Below are 22,306 nucleotides of genomic sequence, written 5' to 3'. Positions count from 1 at the left end.
TCGTCGACCAGATCTTGCCAGCAGCGACCTTTGCTCTTGTTTATTGCGCTGCGGAGTCTTCTTTTGGCTGATTTGTACTCCATCATTATGGTACATGCCTCCTCCCGGTCACCTAGATGTTGTGTTCAGCGGCGGAGCCTGTGACACTCCTTCCGGAGCTCTGCGATTTCCACTGTTCACCAATACATGGAAGGTTTGCGGCGCCTCGATAACTTCCTGGGCATGGAGGCTCCGCAAACCGTCGTTATCAGGTTCATAACTGAATTTACGACAGTGTCGGCTACGGCGCCACGGCCCCCAGGAGTACCCTCCAGCGTGGTCCCATCTGTTCCCAGAGTTTCGACAAACTTCCCGGTGTTCACTTTCGCGACGTTCCATGCACAGAAAGATCGCCGGGGTGGCGCACACCGAGAGTTTGTGTCCACCGCTTCGAAAGCAATGTATTGGTGGTCACTTGCCCAGAAGTCTTCCAGAACTCGCCACCCGTCCACCAGCCACACCAGTGATTCCGGCGCGAAGGTTCGCAGCCGGAACGTTGGGGTGGATCCGGTGTTTAAAACTACCAGTCCTGTTCTCGCCGCCATTTCCAGAATTCGTTTCCCTCTGGAATCTGTATGAGGCCCCATTCAAGCCCTCTAGCATTGAAGTCACCATTCAAGCGCTCTAGCATTGAAGTCACCCCCGACCAGGATCCGCCCATCCATGCTTAAGATAGCGTCCTCTAAAGCACCAAGCCTCCGACGAAAGTTCGGCATCGTCTCATTCGGAGTAAGATAGACACTAAAAAACGTTATCCCTGAACACCGAGTCCAGACAAAGCCGTCCACTCGGCCTTGGGCAAGAACCCTAAGCAGGGTGCCGTCCCGAACCCAGATGGCAGCGGTACTTGATATGTCTGGGTGCCATGAAACTGGGCCCTTGCTTTGGTACTGCTCACTGATGAGTATTAAATCAGCTTTGATCTCCACAGTGAACTGCGCTAGCAACTCGTGAGCGGTTGCACTCCGGTGCATATTGATTTGTAGGATGCGAATCATGTTGACCCTGTCCTAGACACTACCTTAAAAGAAAGTAAAGAGCAAGGCGGTCGTAATGGAATGTCGCGTTTCAAATCTGTTATCGTGACTGGATATCGGATACCAATTCAGTCAGCTGTGAATGAGTACCTGAGTCAAATGAGGGTAATAATCTCGGGCGAGCGTAATGCTGACCACATTGCCTCCTACAGTGTTCGGTAGTGTACGGTTACGGTCTTGAATGAAGTGCTCTAACGCACTTCAAAGCCCTGACCAAATATGGATTGTTATGCCAACGATTATTTAAGAGCATACAACTTGAACCCCTTTCACACTTTGATCATGACTTTCAGTGATAAACTAGAATATCTAAATGTTGCAAGTGCAACTCACTTCACTAATTCAGCTACCACAAAGACATCGGGGTTTAAAAGTCTTCAAAACATCTTTCCACTTATCTGGCCGTTTCCCCGTTTCCAAAACACCCAACCGTTTTCAAAGTGTCTTCTGAACGATTGGCCAGGAATTTCGCTACCTTTCTCAAAATTCTCAATATTAACGGAGATATGAGCGTTTAAAGTTTTTCAGAAGATTCTCCCACTTTACGGGCATTTTCACAGCTCCTAGACCCCCCAACCTATATACCATTTGAAAGTCCAAATCTCCTCTATCCAAGTGATCACGAATTAAGCTCCTTTTCTCGAAATTCTCAATTTTCTTTTCTTCAGCCTTTTCCCCGTTCACAAGCTGGGTCAGCTCGTCGTGATCGGTTTCGCCATTTGGCACTATCGAATGCCTGATCTGGGTGCAATCTCGAGGCTTTTAAATCCCCATCCAGCGTATCAAGCCACCGTTGTTTCAGCCTGCCTTTTGGCCGTTTACCATCGACTTCGATGTTCAGACCAATCTTGGCAAGTGAATTCTCGTTAGCACAAATTGCGTGACCGTACCATCGAAGACGCCTCTCTCGCAACTTTTCCACGATCGGTGCAACCCCATAACGATCGCGGATATCCTCATTTCGGATGTGATCTAAACGTGTGACGCCACTAGTCCAACGTAGCATCTTCGTCTCCATTACCGCAAGACGCCGTTCATTGTCTTTTATGGTCTGCCAACACTCAGAACCATAGAGAGCGACAGGACGGACAACATTACGGTAAATTTTCGATTTGAGTTGTTCGTTGATACGTCGATCACAAAGAACACCAGTTGTGGAACGCCACTTCATCCAGGTTGCGTTAAAGCGTGAAGCAATTTCACAACGCAGTTCTCCATTGGCTGATAGCGTTGACCCGAGGTATTTGAATCGCTCAGTTCTGGGCAGATCACTGCCGCTGACAGTGATTGTGCCTGTATCATGGGGATCAGTCGTCATGAATTCAGTTTTGTTTAGATTCAATCTGAGACAGTGTTTCATGAGGCGATCATTCCTTTTTTGGACAAGTTATTCGAGATCATTTTTGCTATCAGATACTAGGAAAATATCATCTGCATAAAGCAGTGTGTGGGGTGCAGGACGTTGGATATCCCATGTGACGGTGTCCATAACAAGAACAAAGAGGAGTGGTGAGAGGGCACTTCCTTGATGAAGACCAACAGAGACACGAAGCGGTTTTGATACACCTGCCATACTTCGAACTTTACTTTCCGGATCGTGGTAGAGCAATTGAATCCAGCGCACGAGTTCTTCTGGTACTAAGTGTTGTCGTAAAGCATACCAGATGAGTTCGTGTGGCACACTGTCAAACGCTTTTTCTAGATCCAGAAATGCAATGTAAAGAGAGCAATGCTTCTCATGGTGTTTCTCCATGAGTAACCGCGCAGCGTGTATTGCGTCAGTAGTTCCGCAGTTTTTGACAAATCCGATCAACGATTTCGCGAATACGGTTGTCAAGAATGCGTTTTAAAATCTTGATGGTATTTGAAAGTAATCGGATCGGATGGTAACTACCTTTCTTTTTCCATATTGGAACAGTTGTACTTTTTTCCAATCACCAATGCTCTAACTTCTTGAATAACCTGATTAAAGAATTCACTGAGGCACAGTGTTGGGTCCCAGCTCTTCGCTTTCCAGAGGTCAGATGCGATGTCGTCAGGTCCTGTGGCTTTCCCCGATTTCATTCGTTTTATTGCCTCCTCGACTTCAGTTGCACTGATAGTTAAGCCCATTGGTGTTTAACGTAGGTACCTGTCGTGGAGACTTAATCCTACGGTCCTCTTCAGACACAGATTGAATTTGTGACCACAATCAGAGCCCCGCTGAGACAAGCAACAATGGTACCAGTCTATACTAAGTGCATGGCTTAGCATTCATACTGGTGAATGCAAGAATTACCTAAATCTCTACCGAACTATGGAGTACGGCACCCGTGTTGAAACGCAACGCCACGCCGAGGCCCCTCTTCTCGCTTGAGCATGACCAAAAACCCCCATGAAACTCCCACTAGGGGGGCCAACCGCAAATAACCGAGCTGTCCTCACATACAATAGGAGTTCACTCGAAGTATGTGAGTCCAGGGGCTTTCTCGGTTCCCATGGTACCAGTATATCCCGGGTAAGGTTTCGTGACCAATTTGCCACTTCAGATGAGTCCCCGTGCAGACTCGGGTCTGATCGCCCTAATTAGGCCTTTGGAGCATTCGCCTACTGCATCACAGCCGACAAAGTGAATACAGCGTCTCCCGGTGCCACCACTATGGAGGTTCTCCTCGGGCACTTGGTTTTGGTTTGGCCGATAGGGTTGCCGCCCTATCTTCCTCGCCGCCACCTCTGAGCACCAGTTGCGCTGACAGGTGGAAGTGCTCCAAATGTCGGCAATGATTGTGGAAGTGGAGGATGAGCAAATTCTTCAGTTGAAATCTGCTCGAAGTATTCTCGCCACCTATCCGTTGCGACTCGACGGTTGGTAAGCAAAGTACCATTCTTGTCATTAACGCAACAGAAGTGTCCGATATCCTGTGTACGTTCGTTACGGCTTTCAGCAAGTCGAAACAGATCTCTCTCGCCATCCCGAGTGTCCAGTTTATCGTAAAGATTTTTGTAATGGTCCGCTCGGGTGACAGCGACCGCTTTCTTTGCTTCCCGGTTGGAATTCTTATAAATTTGCCTGTTTTATCGTCGAGAAATTTATGGTAGAGGCGTTTCTTTTGACGGACCTTCATTTCAACATCGTCATTCCAAAGCTAAGTATCTCGATGTACCGCTTACCTGGCCCGAGGGTTGCAGAGGTCTCTTTCTGGATCGTGTCTTTCATTTGGTTCCACGATTCTTCCACATTTGTAATGGTTGGTAATCGCGTAAGTGAGATCATTTCTTCTTTCTTCTCACGAAATCGCCACCATTTCATGCGCGACTGGTCAGTGCGTTCCTCACGCTGTTTTATCCGTGGGTTAATTCGCGGGATGACAATAAACGGCCAATGTTAACGTGCGATAGTTTCATAGAGAACGACTTTGCAATCAGTGACGGTGGTAAAATATCGGTGCCTTATGAGAATATAGTCAATTTATGTTATACCATTCCCACTGTAAAATCTAGGAAGATGAGGCAATCATTTAATGAGCCATGTATGCATAAGTACAAGGTCATGGGTGTCCGCAAAGTCGATTATACGCTCGCCACCCTGACTGCGCGTTCCAAAACGCCTTTCCCCCATGGTATTTGTTACGTTTTCGTCCACATGACCATTAGCGTCGCCGGCAATGATGATATAGTCATCAGAAGGCACGTGACAAGTCTTTTTATCGAGAAGTTGCCAAAAGGCATCTTTTTCGGCATCAAGTCGACTTGTCTGTGGTGCGCATGCGGTGAAGAAGTGAATAGTGCGATCAGCTGATATTATGATGAGCTTCATCAGCCAATCGTTCGACTTCTTTAATGGCATCACGGAAACCCTCTGAGGTGGCAATGCCAACACCATATTGAGTATGTGGGTTACCAAAATAGAGAAGTTTGTAGCCATTTTTACCGCGTTCACGTGCAATGTCGCAGCTTTTGATATCAGACCATCGGGTTTCTTGCAGAGCGCAGATATCAATGCGCCTTTTCCGAAGGGCTCTTGCGAGTTCCTCGGTCTTTCCAGTTGGGGCATCAACATTTAGTGTGCAGACACGTATTTGTTTTGTTCGTTGTGTGCGGACTAACTTGCTTGCGTCAAGAACCCTTGCCCATTTCTCGATAGGACCGCGGCCCGCCCTGCCGCGTCGACTGAGGTGGACGCCCTAGCATTTCTCCGAGGCCTGTGACTTAATCCGATCATCATGTTTGTAACGACATTCTATGCATTTTCTTGGTCGACCTGTCGCGGGGCCTGTCACCAAGAGAGATCAGGTAGGATTTAGCATAGTAGAATAACTCCGACTATACTCTATTTATCTCTTTCCCTGATCTCAGCATTTTATTTTTGTTTTACTGAGGATAGTACAGAGTACGTTGCCTCAAACCCTTCTCCTTTACCTGGGCTTGGACCAGCATACTATGTTAATAGCATGGCGAAGTTTTTCTCGAAATTCTCAGTATTAACGGAGACATGAGCGTTTAAAGTTTTTCAGAAGATTCCCCCACTTTACGGCCATTTTCCCAGCATCTAGAGGGCTACCTAAATTTAGATCCCCATATTTTCGGAATAGCAATAACATCTGGTGTGGACTGAATTTCCGGTTAACAGTGGTTTCGGGAAATTGAATATGATGTGAGTGGCTCCGTTTATACTATCTGAAATTTTGACAGTGCAAGTTTTAGTCAAGTCGGGCCATGTGAGTGAGACAAACATAGGAGTTGGGATTTTAGTTCCAGCTGTTAAGTCGAATCAGCTGAGGTCGGGGGTACGAGAAATGCTCCGATCTAGTACTGTCGCGGGTGGATAAAGGCAATGTAGACTGTCCGCGTTGAGGAAAGTTTGGTGATTGCTTGGTGTTTTGTAATTTTTGTAATAGTGAATGATTCGATATGAGTTGACGATGGACTTCGCAAATAAATGGTTTAAAATTGGTAACCTTTTGAAAATGTTAGTTTGGCTATAGACTTGCGAACTTTTTGTCGAAACTGTTGTCAATGTTGTTTGCTTTTCAAAACCGCGCTGTCCAGTTGTATTATTTTAAATGTAAAAGGAGCCACGTAATATTTTGTTTTGATTATCAAATGGAAATTAGATGTTCGTGGCGAGTAGGAAACTTGAGATAAAAATTAGTACTAGACTGCGAGCACTCTCCGAGCTGGCAATGCCCAGTGGGATTCTAGGCAGAATTCGAGAAGTACACAAGACGTCGGAGACGGACAAAAAACGAGAAATGGACAAAAGCCATTTCCAACTCGGTTCTTTCCTGACTTTCGTTTGGTTTAATTAACTCTTAGTTTAATTGCAATGTGTCGCAAGCAACATAAGCTGATGCCCGTGTAGCTATTGAACGTTTGGAAATATGAAAATAATAAAATCGAAGAAAGTGCGTAGAAAATTGCTAGTGATAATTTCGGCGAAGGCGGCAGAAGCGACAGCGAGAGCAGCACAGGCCCGAGGAACAACAGCAGTGTTTGCGGCGGCAGGAGCGATCAGCGGCCAGCATGGACGTGCAGAAGCTCTTCGAAGATCTCGAATCGAATAATCCGCAGGAGTCGGAGGCGGCGAAGAAGACCCTTGCGGAGTTTATCAATCAAAGTAATTCAATTGACTTGACAGTTTGGTGATGTCTCGTTCGTTACAGATCAGTTGGACGGGGGATCGGTTGGGATGGAAGCATCCGCTGCCGGGTGGCGCCCAGCGTGCCCCGTGCGGGAGCCGGCGGGCCACCCTGTTGGTCGCGGTCCAGCTCCGGCCGCGGCTCGAAAGTGGTCGCACCCCACCGGGGCTGTCATGTCGAACGTCGACTTTGTTTTCAGGTTGACAGCTGTTCGCCTGTTCCGAGCGGGTTGCAGGCGGAGTGCGACCGCTCGAAATCGCAGTTTTGGGGATTGATCCAATTTGTTTGACGCGGGAAGCGCTTCTCAGTTCGCCGACCGAAGCAATCCATACATTCTGACCAGTTGTCAACAGAACTAAGCCATTGAAACTGCAAATCGGCCGCGGCATATTGTGCTGTGCCTGCGAGACGGTTTGTGGTTTGTTCTTTTTTGCAATTTGACTGGGTTTTCGCGTTCATGCATGGAAGATCTTGTTCGCGAACTGCTGCGAGATCTTGTTGGGATGGTACCCTAGAAGTTTTCCTCCTCGAAAGGGATGAGGATGTGCTACTAATTTGAAAGGCGGATCAAAGGTAGTGGCACTTACAGTGACCAAAAATGAAATCCGGACACCGACGTACGAAATGCATAAGTGCTCCAAGAGGGGGTAAAAGGAGTTGTATGTCTTTTTTTTGTTTTTTTTTTACAGGAACGTTACGTGCATTCTGTCGGATATAATGCAAAAAGAATCAACGAAACCGATCCGGTTACTTTTCCATACCATGAATCTTTTTGAACCCAATCTTGACAACCACATTTGCGAAATCGTTGAAATAACCGCGAACCAAACTGGATTTGTCAAAAACTGGGGAACTACTAACGCAATGTGCCCCTTTTGCTGATTATAGTGTACCTATTAATCATAGTATTTCAAGCAGGCTCATAACCGTCAGGAACCTACATTCCCTACATCCAGATCTTTCAACTTTGCATCTGATATTAAGTGTTCTCCCAGATAATCATCAACGGCGCAACAACCGGTATCCGGTCTGGGCCTGCCTTAATAAGGAACTCAAAACATGCCGGTCTTGCGCCGAGGTTCACCAGTTCGTTTTCCCAGATGCCTCGACCTATTTTGCGCAAGTGCCGGACACTGTCCCAGGACATGTATAGAGGTTTCAACACACTCCACACCAAACCTGCAGGCACCTAGCTTTCCAAGTTTGATGCAATCCTTTGTGCGAAAGGGTTCATATCTCCCAATAAGTGCCCTGGACTGCTCCATTAATGATAGGCCCGCCCAGTATAGTTCCCTCAACCGTTCCTCTTCATTCTGGCCGATGTAAAGGCTTCCCTGCTCCCTTTTTGGCTAGTTCGTCCGCTGCCTCGTTGCCTTCCAACCCAACATGGCTTGGTACCCAGAGTATCCACATCTTGTTGGACAAGCCGAGCGTATTCAGTCTCTCAAGGCATTCACACACCAGTTTAGAGTTAGCCTGGGTGGACCTAAGTGCCTTGATCGCTGCTTGACTATCATCATCCATTCGGATTAAGTGACCCGCCCACCTTAATCTATTCAGCCGGATTTTATCCACAACCAGGCGATCATGGTATCGCTCATAGATGTCGTTATATAGCCTACGGAATCGTCCATCGTCATGTAGGGGGCCAAAAATTCTTCAGAGGATTCTTCTTTCGAACGTGGCCAAGAGTTCGCAATTTTTCTTGCTAAGAACCCAAGTCTTTTCTTTTTCTTCAGCCTTTGTCCCGTTCACAAGCGGGGTCGGCTCGTCGTGATCGGTTTCGCCATTTGGCTCTATCGAATGCCTGATCTGGGTGCAATCTCGAGGCTTTGAAATCCCCATCCAGCGTATCAAGCCACCGTTGCTTAGGTCGGCCTTTTGGTCGTTTACCATCGACTTCGATGTTCAGACCAATCTTTGCAAGTGAATTCTCGTTTGCACGAATTGCGTGACCATACCATCGAAGACGCCTCTCTCGCAACTTTTCCACGATCGGTGCAACCCCATAACGATCGCGGATATCCTCATTTCGGATGTGATCTAAACGTGTGACGCCACTAGTCCAACGTAGCATCTTCGTCTCCATTACCGCGAGACGTCGTTCATTGTCTTTTATGGTCGGCCAACACTCAGAACCATAGAGAGCGACTGGACGGACGACATTGCGGTAAATTTTAGATTTGAGACGTTCGTTGATACGTCGATCACAAAGGACACCAGTTGTGGAACGCCACTTCATCCAGGTTGCGTTAATGCGTGAAGCAATTTCATAATGCAGCTCTCCATTGGCTGATAGCGTTGACCCGAGGTATTTAAATCGCTCAGTTCTGGGCAGATCACTGCCGCTGACAGTGATTGTGCCTGTTTCATGGGGATCGGTCGTCAAAAATTCAGTTTTGTTTAAATTCAATTTGAGACCGTGTTGCATGAGGCGATCATTCCATTTTTGAACAAGTTGCTCGAGATCATTTTTGCTATCAGATGCTAGGAAAACATCATCTGCATAAAGCAGTGTGTAGGGCGCTGGACGTTGGATATCCCGTGTGACGGTGTCCATAACAAGGACAAAGAGGAGTGGTGAAAGGGCACTTCCTTGATGAACTCCAACAGAGACACGAAGCGGTTTTGATACACCCGCCATACTTCGAACTTTACTTTTCGGATCGTGGTAGAGCAATTGAACCCAGCGCACGAGTTCTTCTGGCACGAAGTGTTGTCGTAAAGCATACCAGATGAGTTCGTGTGGTACACGGTCAAACGCTTTCTCTAGATCCAGAAAGGCAATGTAAAGAGGACGATGCTTCTCACGGTGTTTCTCCATGAGTAACCACGCAGCGTGTATTGCGTCAGTAGTTCCGCAGTTCTTGACAAATCCGGCTTGATTCACGGTTATTTCAACGATTTCGCGAATACGGTTGTCAAGAATGCGTTCAAAAATCTTCATGGTATGGGAAAGTAACCGGATCGGACGGTAATTTGAACATTCTGCTGGGCTACCTTTCTTTTTCCATATTGGAACAGTGGTACTTTCTTGCCAGTCAGATGGTGTTCTTCCTTCCTCAATAACCCGGTTAAAGAATTCACTGAGCCACAGTGTTGGGTCCCAGCTCTTCGCTTTCCAGAGCTCAGATGCGATGTCGTCAGGTCCTGTTGCTTTCCCCGATTTCATTTGTTTTATTGCCTCCTCGACTTCAGTTGCGCTGACTGGTGGAACTGCTCCAAATGTCGGCAATGATTGTGGAAGTGGAGGATGAGCAAATTCTTCAGTTGAAATCTGCTCGAAATATTCTCGCCATCTATCCGTTGCGGCTCGACGGTTGGTAAGCAAAGTACCGTCCTTGTCATTAACACAACAGAAGTGTTCGATATCCTGTGTGCGTTCATCACGGCTTTTAGCAAGTCGATACAGATCTCTCTCGCCATCCCGAGTGTCCAGTTTATCGTAAAGATTTTTGAAATGGTTCGCTCGGGTGACAGCGACCGCTTTCTTTGCTTCCCGGTTGGCATTCTTATAAATTTGCCAATTAGAAGGCGTTTTATCGTCGAGAAATTTGTGGTAGAGGCGTTTCTTTTCACGGACCTTCATTTCAACATCATCATTCCAAAGCCAAGTATCTCGGTTGCTGTACCGCTTACCCGGCTTGGTTACCCCGAGGGTTGCAGAGGCCGCTTTGTGGATCGCGTCTTTCATTTGGTTCCATGATTCTTCCACATTCGTAATGGTTGGCAATCGTATGAGTGAGACCGTTTCTTCTTTCTTTCTCCTCACCAAACCGCCACCATTTAATGCGCGGCGGGCCAGTGCGTTCCTCACGCCGTTTTATCGGTGGCTTAATTCGCAGGACAGCAATCAACGGCCGATGCTGAGGTGCGATGGTCTCATAGGGAACGACTTTGCAATCAGTGACAGTGGTAAAATGTTGACGTCTTATGAGAATATAGTCGATTTGCGTTTTATTGTTCCCACTATAAAATGTGGGAAGATGAGACAATCGTTTGATGAACCATGTATTCATAAGTACAAGGTCATGGGTGTCCGCAAAATCGATTATACGCTCGCCACCTTCATTGCGCGCTCCGAACCCCTTTCCCCCATGGCACCTGTTACCGTCTGCCTTTTCACCCACATGACCATTAACATCGCCGGCAATGATTATGTAATCGTCAGCAGGCACGTGACAAATCTTTTCATCGAGAAGTTGCCAGAAGGCATCTTTCTCGGCATCTGGTCGGCCTGTCTGTGGTGCATACGCGGTGAAGAAGTGAATAGTGCGATCAGCTGATATTATGATGAGCTTCATCAGCCAATCGTTCGACTTCTTTAATGGCATCACGGAAACCCTCTGAGGTGGCAATGCCAACACCATATTGAGTGTGTGGGTTACCAAAATAGAGAAGTTTGTAGCCATTTTTACCGCGTTCGCGTTCAATGTCGCCGCTTTTGGCACCAGACCATCGAGTTTCTTGCAGAGCGCAGATGTCAATGCACCTTTTCCGAAGGGCTCTTGCGAGTTCCTCGGTCTTTCCAGCTAGGGTACCAACATTTAGCGTGCAGACACGTATTTGTTTTGTTCGTTGTGTGCGGACTAACTTGCTTGCGTCAAGAACCCTTGCCCATTTCTCGACAGGACCGGGGCCCGCCCTGCCGCGTCGACTGAGGTGGACACCCTAGCATTTCTCCGAGGCCTGTGACTTAATCCGATCATCATGTTTGTAACGACATTCTATGCATTTTCTTGGTCGACCTGTCGCGGGGCCTGTCACCAAGAGAGATCAGGTAGGATTTAGCATAGTAGAATAACTCCGACTATACTCTATTTATCTCTTTCCCTGATCTCAGCATTTTATTTTTGTTTTACTGAGGATAGTACAGAGTACGTTGCCTCAAACCCTCCTCCTTTACTTGGGCTTGGGACCAGCATCCTATGTTAATAGCATGGCGGAGTTCTTGCTAAGAACCCAAGTCTCCGAGGAATATATGAGAACTGGCAAGATCATTGTCTTGTACAGTAAGAGCTTTGACTCTATGGTAAGACGTTTCGAGCGGAACAGTTTTTGTAAACTGAAATAGCCTCGGTTGGCACCCAACAACCGTGCGCGAATTTCATCATCGTAGCTGTTATCGGTTGTGATTTTCGACCCTAGATAGGAGAAATTATCAACGGTGTCAAAGTTGTAGTCTGCTATCTTTATTCTTCCCGTTTGACCAGTGCGGTTTGATGTTGTTGGTCGGTTGGTTCAGTACTGACGTTGCCACCATATACTTTGTCTTGTCTTCAGTGATGTGCAATCCAAGATCTCGCGCTGTCTACTCGATCTGGATGAAGGCGTCTCGGATCGTTCTTCCCATGATGTTGATATCGTCAGCATAGGCCAGTAGTTGGGTGGTCTTAAAGAGGATCGTACCTCTTGCATTTAAATCAGCGTCACGGATCACTTTCTCGAGGGCCAGGTTAAAGACGACGGATGATAGGGCATCCCCTTGTCGTAGACCGTTGTTGATGTGGAATGGTCTTCAGAGTGATCCTGCTGCTTTTATCTGGTCTCGCATATTGGTCAGGGTCAGCCTAGTCAGTCTTATCAATGTCGACGGGATATCGAATTCTCTCATGGCCGTGTAGTTTTACCCTGGCTATGCTATCATAGGCGGCTTTAAAGTCGATGAATAGATGTTTCATGCATCTGGAAAACTTTCATGAATGCTGTTCCAGCGTTTGTTCTATGATCTCCTCTATCGTCTGAAACCACTGTTCTTTCATTGGATACTTGATTTTTGGGAACAGCCAGAAGTCACACGGAGCCAGGTCAGGAGAATAGGGGGGATCGCGAAAGGTTTTCATTGAGTTTTTTGGTAAAAAACTCGCGAATAGCGAGGTGTGACAAGACGTGTTGTCGTGGTGAGAAAACCACGCGCTTAATAATAATAATAATCGTTGGCACAACAATCCATATTGGATCAGGGCCTTGAAGTGTGTTAGAGCACTCCATTTAAGATCGGAACGGTACACTATAGGATTACAGTACCCTACAGGAGACAATGTGGTCATCATTGCGCTCGCCCGAGATTATTACCCTGATTTAACTCAGGTACTCATTCACAGCTGACTCGACTGGTATCCGACGTCAAATCACGATAGAAATCCCACTGCCGCTAGCGAGATTTGAGCCGCGACCTTCCGTACGACAGCCTTGTGCTCTAACCACTCAGCTATCCGGAAACCATGTGCTTGTTGCCCAAAATTCTGGCTTCTTCCGACGAGTCTTTTGGCGTAAAGTTCTCAGAGTTTGGAGGTATAGATAACCATTGATTGTCTCAACTTGGAAGGAGTTCATGATGATAATAACCTTGGAATCGAAGAAAACAGTGAGTATCACTTTAACGGTTGATCTCACCTGGCGACATTTTTTTGGTCTTGGTGAATTTTTTGACATCCACTGGGACGACTGCACCTTGGTTTACACGTCGTAACCATAAACCCAAGACTCCTTACATGTTTCAAGAAGTTTCCATTGGCATTGGTCATTTCCAGGCGATGCGCTTTTTGATCCTGTCATCAGTCGTGGAATGAACTTGGTTACAACTCTTCTCATCTCCAATTTTTGGGTCAAAATGTCCTGACATAACCCAAACAAGATGTCACACTCCTCTGCCATCTATCGAATCGTCAGTCCACGATTAGAACGCACAAGGGCATTCACTTTGACTACATGAAAGTCGTCAATTGAGATTGAAGGCCTTCCTGAATGACGGTCATCTTCCGTTAGTGCTCTGCCTTCTTTGGACCGTTTAAACCACTTCTGACATCATGAATGACTCATCACTTCATCAGCAAAGGTTTGGTGCAACATTTGAAAAGATTCCGTGAACGATTTGCCCAATTTCAAGCAAACACGTTGCTCCTCCTTCACGTCCATGACAAAAAACGTGGAACACGAAAAACAGCCGAACAATGGGTTTGGAGAAATGAAGAGTAGTCAAGAAGGATCCCGCTGAAAAATGAGCGCCGAATCACCTGTCAACATTGATGTGAAGGCACGCAATTTGGAAAGTCCTGGAATGTATACGGCATTTTTGTTGATTGACGTAGCCATTTAACCAGAAATGAGCTTCATCACCGAACAAAATTTTTCAATAAAAATGCTCATCTTCGGTCAGTTTCAAATGAGTCCAATGAGCAAAAATGCGTCCCAAATGATGGTAATTTCGCTTCAATTCTTGCACGAGCTGTATTTTATAGACTACGGCTAAGATCCTTACGTAAAATTTTAGACGTAGTCGAAGAACAAAGGCCAACAAGTTGAGAACGGCGTTGTACATTCTGTCATTTGTCCTTGGCAGGTAAGGAGAATTATTGAATCGCGAAGACAACCGTGCTGAAGATCTGGAAGGAGTCCATAATGTGCTAAAAAATCTGCCCCAAATATGGGTTTAGAAACATCCGCTGAAATGCGGCCGTTTGCCCCCTTTAACGTCTCCCGACAGCGTTTCCCACGTGGTCCACTTACAGTTAATTAAAAGTTCTAATTCTAAACAAGTGTCTGGAAGTAATTACTACTGCCACAACAGTTTCACATTCTCAACTGTCAAATCATAGTTATCGATATCAAGAGTTCTCATACAACTAAAAAAACACCCTTTACAATAGTCTAGGTTTGCTGGGGTTATATACAAATTAGCATATTCATATCCGTGCCTCAATAAACACACTGCTCAACCGCAAGTCATGGTTGCGTAAAGGGCAGAGGCAACTCATCAGACCTCTGCCCTAGGCGCAGCGTGACCGCAGTGGTTACAAGTTGTAATTTGCTCCCTTATATTAATTCAAAAACACGACATGTGTATGAAGACAAAAACCGCCTTGTAAAATTCAAGCCTAAGCCAGCCGAGGCTAAACTAGAATTCTGTTTGAGAATTGAGGGATTCCTAAATCCGCCATTCACATAATGGTTGGAAAACAATGTACTTCCTCGGTTGGAACTCCTCATTCTTAGGCCAGGAACTCAAGTTGCAAAAATTATGACTTGTGGTTTCGTCCTGGGCAGAGGTATATCCTCAGACGCTGCCTCACCTATGCCCTGAGAGCAGCTCAAGCCAGCACTTAACTGTAATTCACACAATGAATTCAAGAAACGTATTTCTCAATTTCCAGAGTAATATTTCCCAATTTTACCCATATACTATCAAACGATCCAATTCCATACTTCAAAAACTATAAAATTCAAATGAATTCTAAGCAAGATCTTTTCCAGTGCCTAAAACGCAATATTTATTTCAGGAAATGCACACCTACGCGCTATGAGATAAAATTTTCATTAACTAGCGAAAATGTTAGTTGCACTCAAATCGCGAATAAACAAGTCGGAATACCGGAAGCTCACGCTTCGGGTATAAAGGTTTTAGGTTCATCTTATGTAAGAAATTTCAACACATATTTTTCGATCCGTATATAGCAACAAATCCAACATATTCCTTCGTATTTTTTCAAACTAGGAGACATACGTACATATTACAGCCATAGATATTACGCTCACCCTAAACAAACAAACTGCCTATTTCCGAATACTGTACACATACATGCGCGTATATAAATTGATCGTACCCATATTTTCGATTTACTTCTTATATCTATCTGAATTAGGCACCACCCGCAAATTTCATTAGCACGCATATATAAGGCCTACAAATAAGTTCTGTCGGTTTGGCGTGGCTTGTTTTTTATTCCATTGATCCACATTTCCAAACATTCATCGGAAAGCTACTGTCAATAGACACAAACGTCAGTATCAATTATTTAATTGAAGTGTAAACAACAATACTTTTTTCATCAACGAAAATGGCCAATTTTGTACCAAATAATGTGTTTTTGCGGGGAGTTCTACTTCATTATTTCAATATGAAGAAAAAAGCAACCGAAAGTCATCGCATATTGGTGGAAGTTTATGGTGACCATGCTCTATCTGAGCGAACGTGTTGGAGGTGGTTTGGACGGTTTAAAAGTGGACATTTTGACTTGGAAGACGAAGAGCGCGCCGGACGGCCAACAATTTTTGAAGATGAAGAATTAGAGGCATTGCTCGATCGGGATCCATCGCAAACGCAAGAAGAACTTGGAGAAACACTTGGAGTCACTCAGCAAGCCATTTCCCACCGTTTAAAACCAATGGAAATGATCCGGAAGGGTCGGAAATTGGGTTCCGTATGAACTGAAGCCAAGAGACGATGAACGCCGTTTTTTCACGTGCGAACAACTGCTCCAACGACAAGAAAGGAAGGGTTTTCTGCATCGAATAGTTACTGGCGATGAAAAGTGGATCCATTACGATAATCCCAAGCGTCGGGCATCGTGGGGATACCCCGGCCATGCCTCATCATCGACGGCCAAAGCGAATATTCATGGTGAGAAGATCATGCTGTGTATACAGTGGGACCAGCTGGGTGTGGTATACTATGAGCTGCTAAAACCGAACGAAATGGTCACGGGCAAACTCTACCGACGTCAAATGATGCGTTTGGGCCGCGAATTCAAGAAAAAACGGCCCCAATACCAGCAAAGGTATGATAAAGTTATTTTGCAACGTGACAATGCTCGTCCACTTGTTGCACAACCCGTTAAAACATATCTAGAAACGTTGAAATGGGAAGTCCTACCCCACTCGCCGTACTCTCCAGACATTGCTCCTTCTGACTACTATTTGTTCCGGTCGATGCGGCATGGCCTGGCTGATCAGTACTTCTCCAATTACGACGAACTCAAAAAATGGCTCGATGAGTGGATAGCGGCCAAGCCGGCCAATTTTTGGCGCGATGGTATCTATGAATTGCCTGAAAGATGGAAGAAAGTTGTGGCTAGCGATGGGCAATACTTTGAACAATGAATGTATAACCAATTTTTCATAATAAAGCTTCAAATTTAAAAAAAAACCGACAAAACTTATTTGTAGGCCTTTACTATATACCTACATACAGACATGTGTGGTTGGAGTAATTGATATTCATATACAAATGACTAAAAAACTAAAACAAAATAATTCTTTGCGACCCCATTCCTAAGAACTCATTTCGTTATGGTATTGATGAATTGATATGTGATGATGACGTCATGCAGGTTGTAGAGTGCACGAAACTCACAAAAAATGGTAAAGTTTTACCCCCTATAACTTTGTTAATAATAGTTGGATTTTCTTCAAACTTGGCCAAATTGTGCATTATGTTCTTCATTATACGCATGCCATTTTGTACTTCTGGGATGAAGATAAGGGCGGTTGCCGGGTAAATTTCTAAAATGTCGAAATATACTATTATTAACTTTATTTGTGCAAATATCGGAACCGGATGTATTTTGAGGCCTAGATTTCGTAGAGATGCACTACTGCGATTTTTTTCAGATTTTTCGGTTGGATAGGTTCTGAGAACGAGACCTGTTACACTTTTTGGGGGTCACATTTTGAACCCTCATTCCCCTATGTTTTACCCAATATCAAATATGGAACCAGTTTCGAAAAGTACTAATTGAGACTAATTGAAAAAAAATTTACACCCTCCATTCACATGTATGCACACAGTACACCGCATCCACCAGCCATCCAATATCGCCTCACCAATTGAGTCGACTCGCATCTTGCTAAGTCGCCCCTTTTGGGTTGAGTCGACTCACGTCAATGGACTGAGTAGCACAATTGAGTCGACTCATGAGTTGCCCATCTCTACGTCTCAAGTCTAAAATTAACTGCAATGTCGTCCATCCTGTCGCCCTCCATTGTTCTGGGTGTTAGCCGATTATAATACAATGAACGACGTCTCGCGGTAATGAAGACGAAGATGTTGCGCTTTAATCACATCCGAAATGAAAATATCCGCAATCAATATGGAGTTGCACCGGTCGTGGAAACTTTGTGAGAGAGGCGTCTTCAATGTTATGGTCATTCAATTCGCGCTAAGAACAATTCACTTGCCAACATCGGTCTGAATATCGAAGTCGATTGTAAACGACCAAAAGGAAGGCCAAAACAACGATGGCTTGATGCGTTGGATCGGGATTTGAAAGCCTCGCGACTGCATCCAAATCCTTTTGACTTTAACAGAAACAAAATGGTGCAATCGATCACGCCGAGCCTACCCCGCTTTTAAACGAGACAAAGGCTAAAGATGACGAAACACACCACTCGAAGGATTTCGCATTTATACGTTCTATTCCATTTTTGCTTATCCAATATCGACCGATCATCTCACTTAGTAGAGAAATAAATAATTCTTGTTTTCCAGCTAAAGACCAAAGTATTCTGCAAGGAGTCATGGATTATTACGTAAGAACGAATTCCGTTCGAATTATCGATGTCCTGGTCAAAGTTCAATCTCCTATCGACATGTGCGTGCTGGATCGAATTGCGGACTGGATGCGTGGTCAACACCGACCGGTAGCGCTCGACCTGCTAGGCTTTATCATCCGCAAGCCTCCGACTTGGCTTTATAAAATTGCAAAGCATAAGTTAATTAAGGAAATACTAAAGTTATTACAAGTAAGATCATGCCATTTACGCGTAGTTTCCCTTTGCTAATTTCAACCAACCTCATGGACTGTTACAGACCGAAAAGGAAATTATACATCTTATGAGTGCTTTGTTATGCATTATTACGTTACTTCCAATTATCCCGTCATCTGTACCAAGTTTTCTGCCCGACTTATTGGATGGGTTTGGCCATCTGGCGGCGTGGAACGCGCAGAATGCTAACACTATGCACGAAAGCCAAATAATACATATACAGATTGGAATTTATTTGTTATTTCATTATTTGTATGGCATGTATCCGAACAGTTTTCTTCGTTACTTACGTCGATTCGCATCAAAAGATAGTGCCATATATCAAAGTACGATAAGACCACTCCTAGAAACAGTTAAGATGCATCCACTGCTGGTTTGTAGCACTCCCGAGGATGAAACGAATAATACGAGATGGAAAGAGAAGCAACCGCACGATATTGTCGTGGAATGTGCAAAATTATCCCTGGAATATCATCAGGTGAGTAGGAAGCGTTGGAAGGCACAATCAACTAATAAACTGTTTTCACGTGGATCCTTTCAGGACAGTGTGGTATACTTCTGTAAAAATGTAATGCTGAGAAAAGAAGCAGCTGCCAATGAGGCACAAATATCACAACTACAATTCAGCAGCTGGAACCGACCAATTCCCGCATTCAGTACGATCACCGATATGTCCGGGACATTCCGTTCATTGGTGGACGGTTCGAATTTACTAGCGGTTCAGAAAATGAAAAATCCAATATGGAGTCCCAGCGCAGAAATCCTTTCCACACCCCCGCCCACAGCCGCAATTACTCATACTCCGACGCCTAATTACAATGTTCCCAACATGCCGAGTAATGTATCTGGTGCGACGGGTGCGTCGCCACCAGAAGCGGCTGTAGAAGCTACTCCCGAGACTACGCCACTTAAAGATGCTGTTAAACGCACGATCGCTGCAAATTCTACAGCCATTCGTGCATTACCAGTATCTAGTGAACCCGGAACACCTTTGCACAAAATAGATAGCAAGGACGTGCAGCCATTCGATTTCAATCAGCAAACTTATCAGCTAAAAGGTTTGCACTTCCGCCTGCTGCAAGTAGGTCGAGACAGAAGTGAATCAGAGAAAAGACTGTCGAGCTCGAAGTCTGTGGATCTGTCGGGTCCATCTACGACCACTGGGGCGCTCCAATACGATGCACAAGCAGTTAGGTCGATTAACCTCCAGCCACTCGACTCCCCTACTAATATCACTGAAAGCACTCAGGAAGACCAAGAAGTGTCAGAATTGACAAACACAAACTTTGCAGTGACCCATTCGGACACCCTACAGGATATATCGGCAGATTGCGGTGATGAGACTGAACAATCGCCTTGTTCAATAGGCGGTCTAAATAGTGCAGCCTGCTCAACAATGCCCTTACAGGAACGCCGAGCGTTGCGGAATCGGCCGAAGATATGTTGCCTTAATGATCACAGCAGCTACTTAAGCTATGGTACAAGTCCTGCTGACAATGAGCACACTGACCGTTGCAAACTAATTAAGAGTACATGCAGAGTGCGTAGGTCACGTTCGTGGCCTGTGATAAAAAATCTCCAGGAAGTCGTAACGCGACAGACGCAGTATAGTTATCAAGCGAACGGAGAGTCGAGTAGTCCGTCTGGCGATGATGCTGTCTCCGCTGCTACTCATTTCAAGCAGATACAGCAAAAATCCAAGCTAGCCAGAAAATTTGACGGAAGATTGCTAACATGTCGAAAGGACTCTTGTACGCAAACCCTTCCGCAGTGGAATTACGAAGAGAAACTGTTTGAGCTGGTCATCGAACAGAATAAGCTGCGGCAGATGAATCAGAAGAAGCCGTTCGATCCCTATGAAATGTTCGACCAATGTGTTAGCAAGAATGTAGCGGACACGAAGAACAGGGAAGATGTGCTGAGGGATCAAATACGGTTACTTCATCTGTTATTAAATTTCGAGCGGTATCGAAGGGAAGTGCACGCCGAGCGCAATCGAAGACTTCTAGGTAAAAGCCGGGACTTGCGTTCGCTGGAAAAAGACGAAGACCGCCTACGAGATCAGTTGAAAAAACAACAGGACGAAATGGAGAAACTAACCATGTATGCAGAAAAGCATCGAAGACGGGCCAAACATCGGGAGGAAGAACTCATGAGTGAGGTGAATTTGTGGAAAAGCAAGTACCACACGGAGTTAGAAACTAGTAAACAATTGCGATTAAATATCGAGAATCTGCAGCGACGCGTAAATGAAGAGATGGCGGGGCGCAAAGGAATGATGCTACAGATAGAAGCCCTGCAGGGAGAACTTTTCGATATGCGCAATGAGATGCAACAGGTTCAATATCAAGCAGAACTTGGTTTACAGTACAAAAAGGAATTAGTCAAGTTGCAGACGGAGTTGATGGTGGTTGGGGAAATTCAGGTGAAATGCCGAGATAAATTGAACGATTTGGAAAGCTTGAAAGCTCGCGACGAGGAGGCGTCTCAGCTGCAGGAAAGTTACAGCAAAGAAATTAGAGGTAATGCGCGCACATTAGTTATGCTCTTTTTGTATATATATTTTTTTTAATGTTCTCTCAGAAACCCGGAGTGCCCTCGAAACAAAGTCTGCACAGTTCGACGCAGCCACCCATCAAATTTCTGCCCTCCAAGCGAATAATGCCGCCAAGGATATCAATTTTACGGATCAAAAGCGATTATTGAAATCCGCCAAGGAGGAATATGATGAGAAATTTAAGGTAACTTTTCTTAAAATCAATTGCATGTGTTGAATTGCGACCGGAATCGTCCTGTTTTTCGCAGGCATTGGAGAAGAAATACGAAATTCAAAAGATGGTTATAGTTCAAATGGAAGACCGCATTGCTGAGTTGTATCGGAATCAAACTGCCACGAGTATGGCTACGACGACACCGGAATCAGAAAGGACAGGTACGCATTGCATTGCGCATTCCAAAATTTTAAAACATTTTATTTTGACATTTTAACTCCCAATACAGATTTCATCAGTTCTATGGAGCATAATTCACCACTTTCTGTATCCTTAACATCCAACGAAGGCTTATCAACTAGTTTGAGATCCGTCACGGAGATTCGCAATCTTCAGGCATTGGTTGTGAGCCCACCAAATACTGCCACTGAGCATAATTCCCGGTCGATTCCCGTTACATCGTCATCGGTTATTATATCGCATCAACAAGCAAGCACATCCTCTCAACCATTTGCGTCGGCGAGCTCATCGACTACGATATCATCTACGAGGCGTACCTCGTCTAGCATCCAAACGAGTAGCCATAGCTCAATAACAATGGGCACCACAACAACCACCACATTCAATGAAATGACAACGCGTTTACAGAATATATCCTCGACGTCATCGTCGTCATCATCCGCATTATAGCCGTCGCCGATTTCATGCAATATTTTGCAATGAAACGAATCTTACAGCACATGACCTCGACGGTTATCTCTCTTTTGCTTTTGATATTCGTGTTGCGAGGACCTCAACCACACACACACCACTAATGTATCGGCATCACTAAACGAAATGAAATCAAAAACTCCCAATTTCTTCCTTTCGCGCCGGCGAACAAGGGCCTGAACTTGTCGGGGCGACTCGGAAGGAGTGTACTAGTATAAAAATGTGTTATTTTTGTTGTTATCGTACATAGAAATGTTTTTACGAAATTTTGCTCGAATTATTGTTTATGATTATAAAATTTTTTAAAAAATGAGTTGTTAAATGTTTGCAACAGAAACAACAAAATGCCGAAGTGATAAAGAATGCTGACATTTGAGTACATAAAACAAAAGTAAATTTGGTCTGGTCACATTTTTGTCGTCGCCGCCGTTGCCGTCGTCGTCATTCGAACAGCGACATATATAATAAACAATTAAATTGTATTTTATTACATAATATTATTACAAATAATCAAAGTATTTGTTGATTTTACTTTTCACCCAACTGTGGCTGGTGGTTGCCGGACACCGTGAACCTGGAAAGGCCCCAAGCCGGCGGCAGAAGAGGGCACTGCGAAGGAAGATGAAGCACTTTGGGAATGAGGACA

The 22,306-nt window shown here is 45.0% G+C and overlaps 1 protein-coding gene across 1 annotated transcript; it reads left to right on the top strand.

Moving 5' to 3' along the window:
• Positions 1-6,260: 6,260 nt before the first annotated feature.
• On the top strand, positions 6,261-21,970 carry LOC119651027 (hamartin). The gene is made up of 7 exons (XM_038054339.1): positions 6,261-6,672; positions 17,961-18,214; positions 18,282-18,716; positions 18,780-20,760; positions 20,822-20,979; positions 21,044-21,170; positions 21,239-21,970. The coding sequence occupies exons 1-7, from the start codon at positions 6,579-6,581 to the stop codon at positions 21,637-21,639; spliced, it is 3,450 nt and encodes a 1,149-aa protein (XP_037910267.1). The 5' UTR covers positions 6,261-6,578; the 3' UTR covers positions 21,640-21,970.
• The last annotated feature ends 336 nt before the right edge of the window (positions 21,971-22,306 follow it).

Source organism: Hermetia illucens, chromosome 3 (genome assembly GCF_905115235.1).
Source record: "Hermetia illucens chromosome 3, iHerIll2.2.curated.20191125, whole genome shotgun sequence".
NCBI classification, from domain to species: domain Eukaryota; kingdom Metazoa; phylum Arthropoda; class Insecta; order Diptera; family Stratiomyidae; genus Hermetia; species Hermetia illucens.
This window is presented reverse-complemented; position numbering and strand designations above follow the sequence as displayed.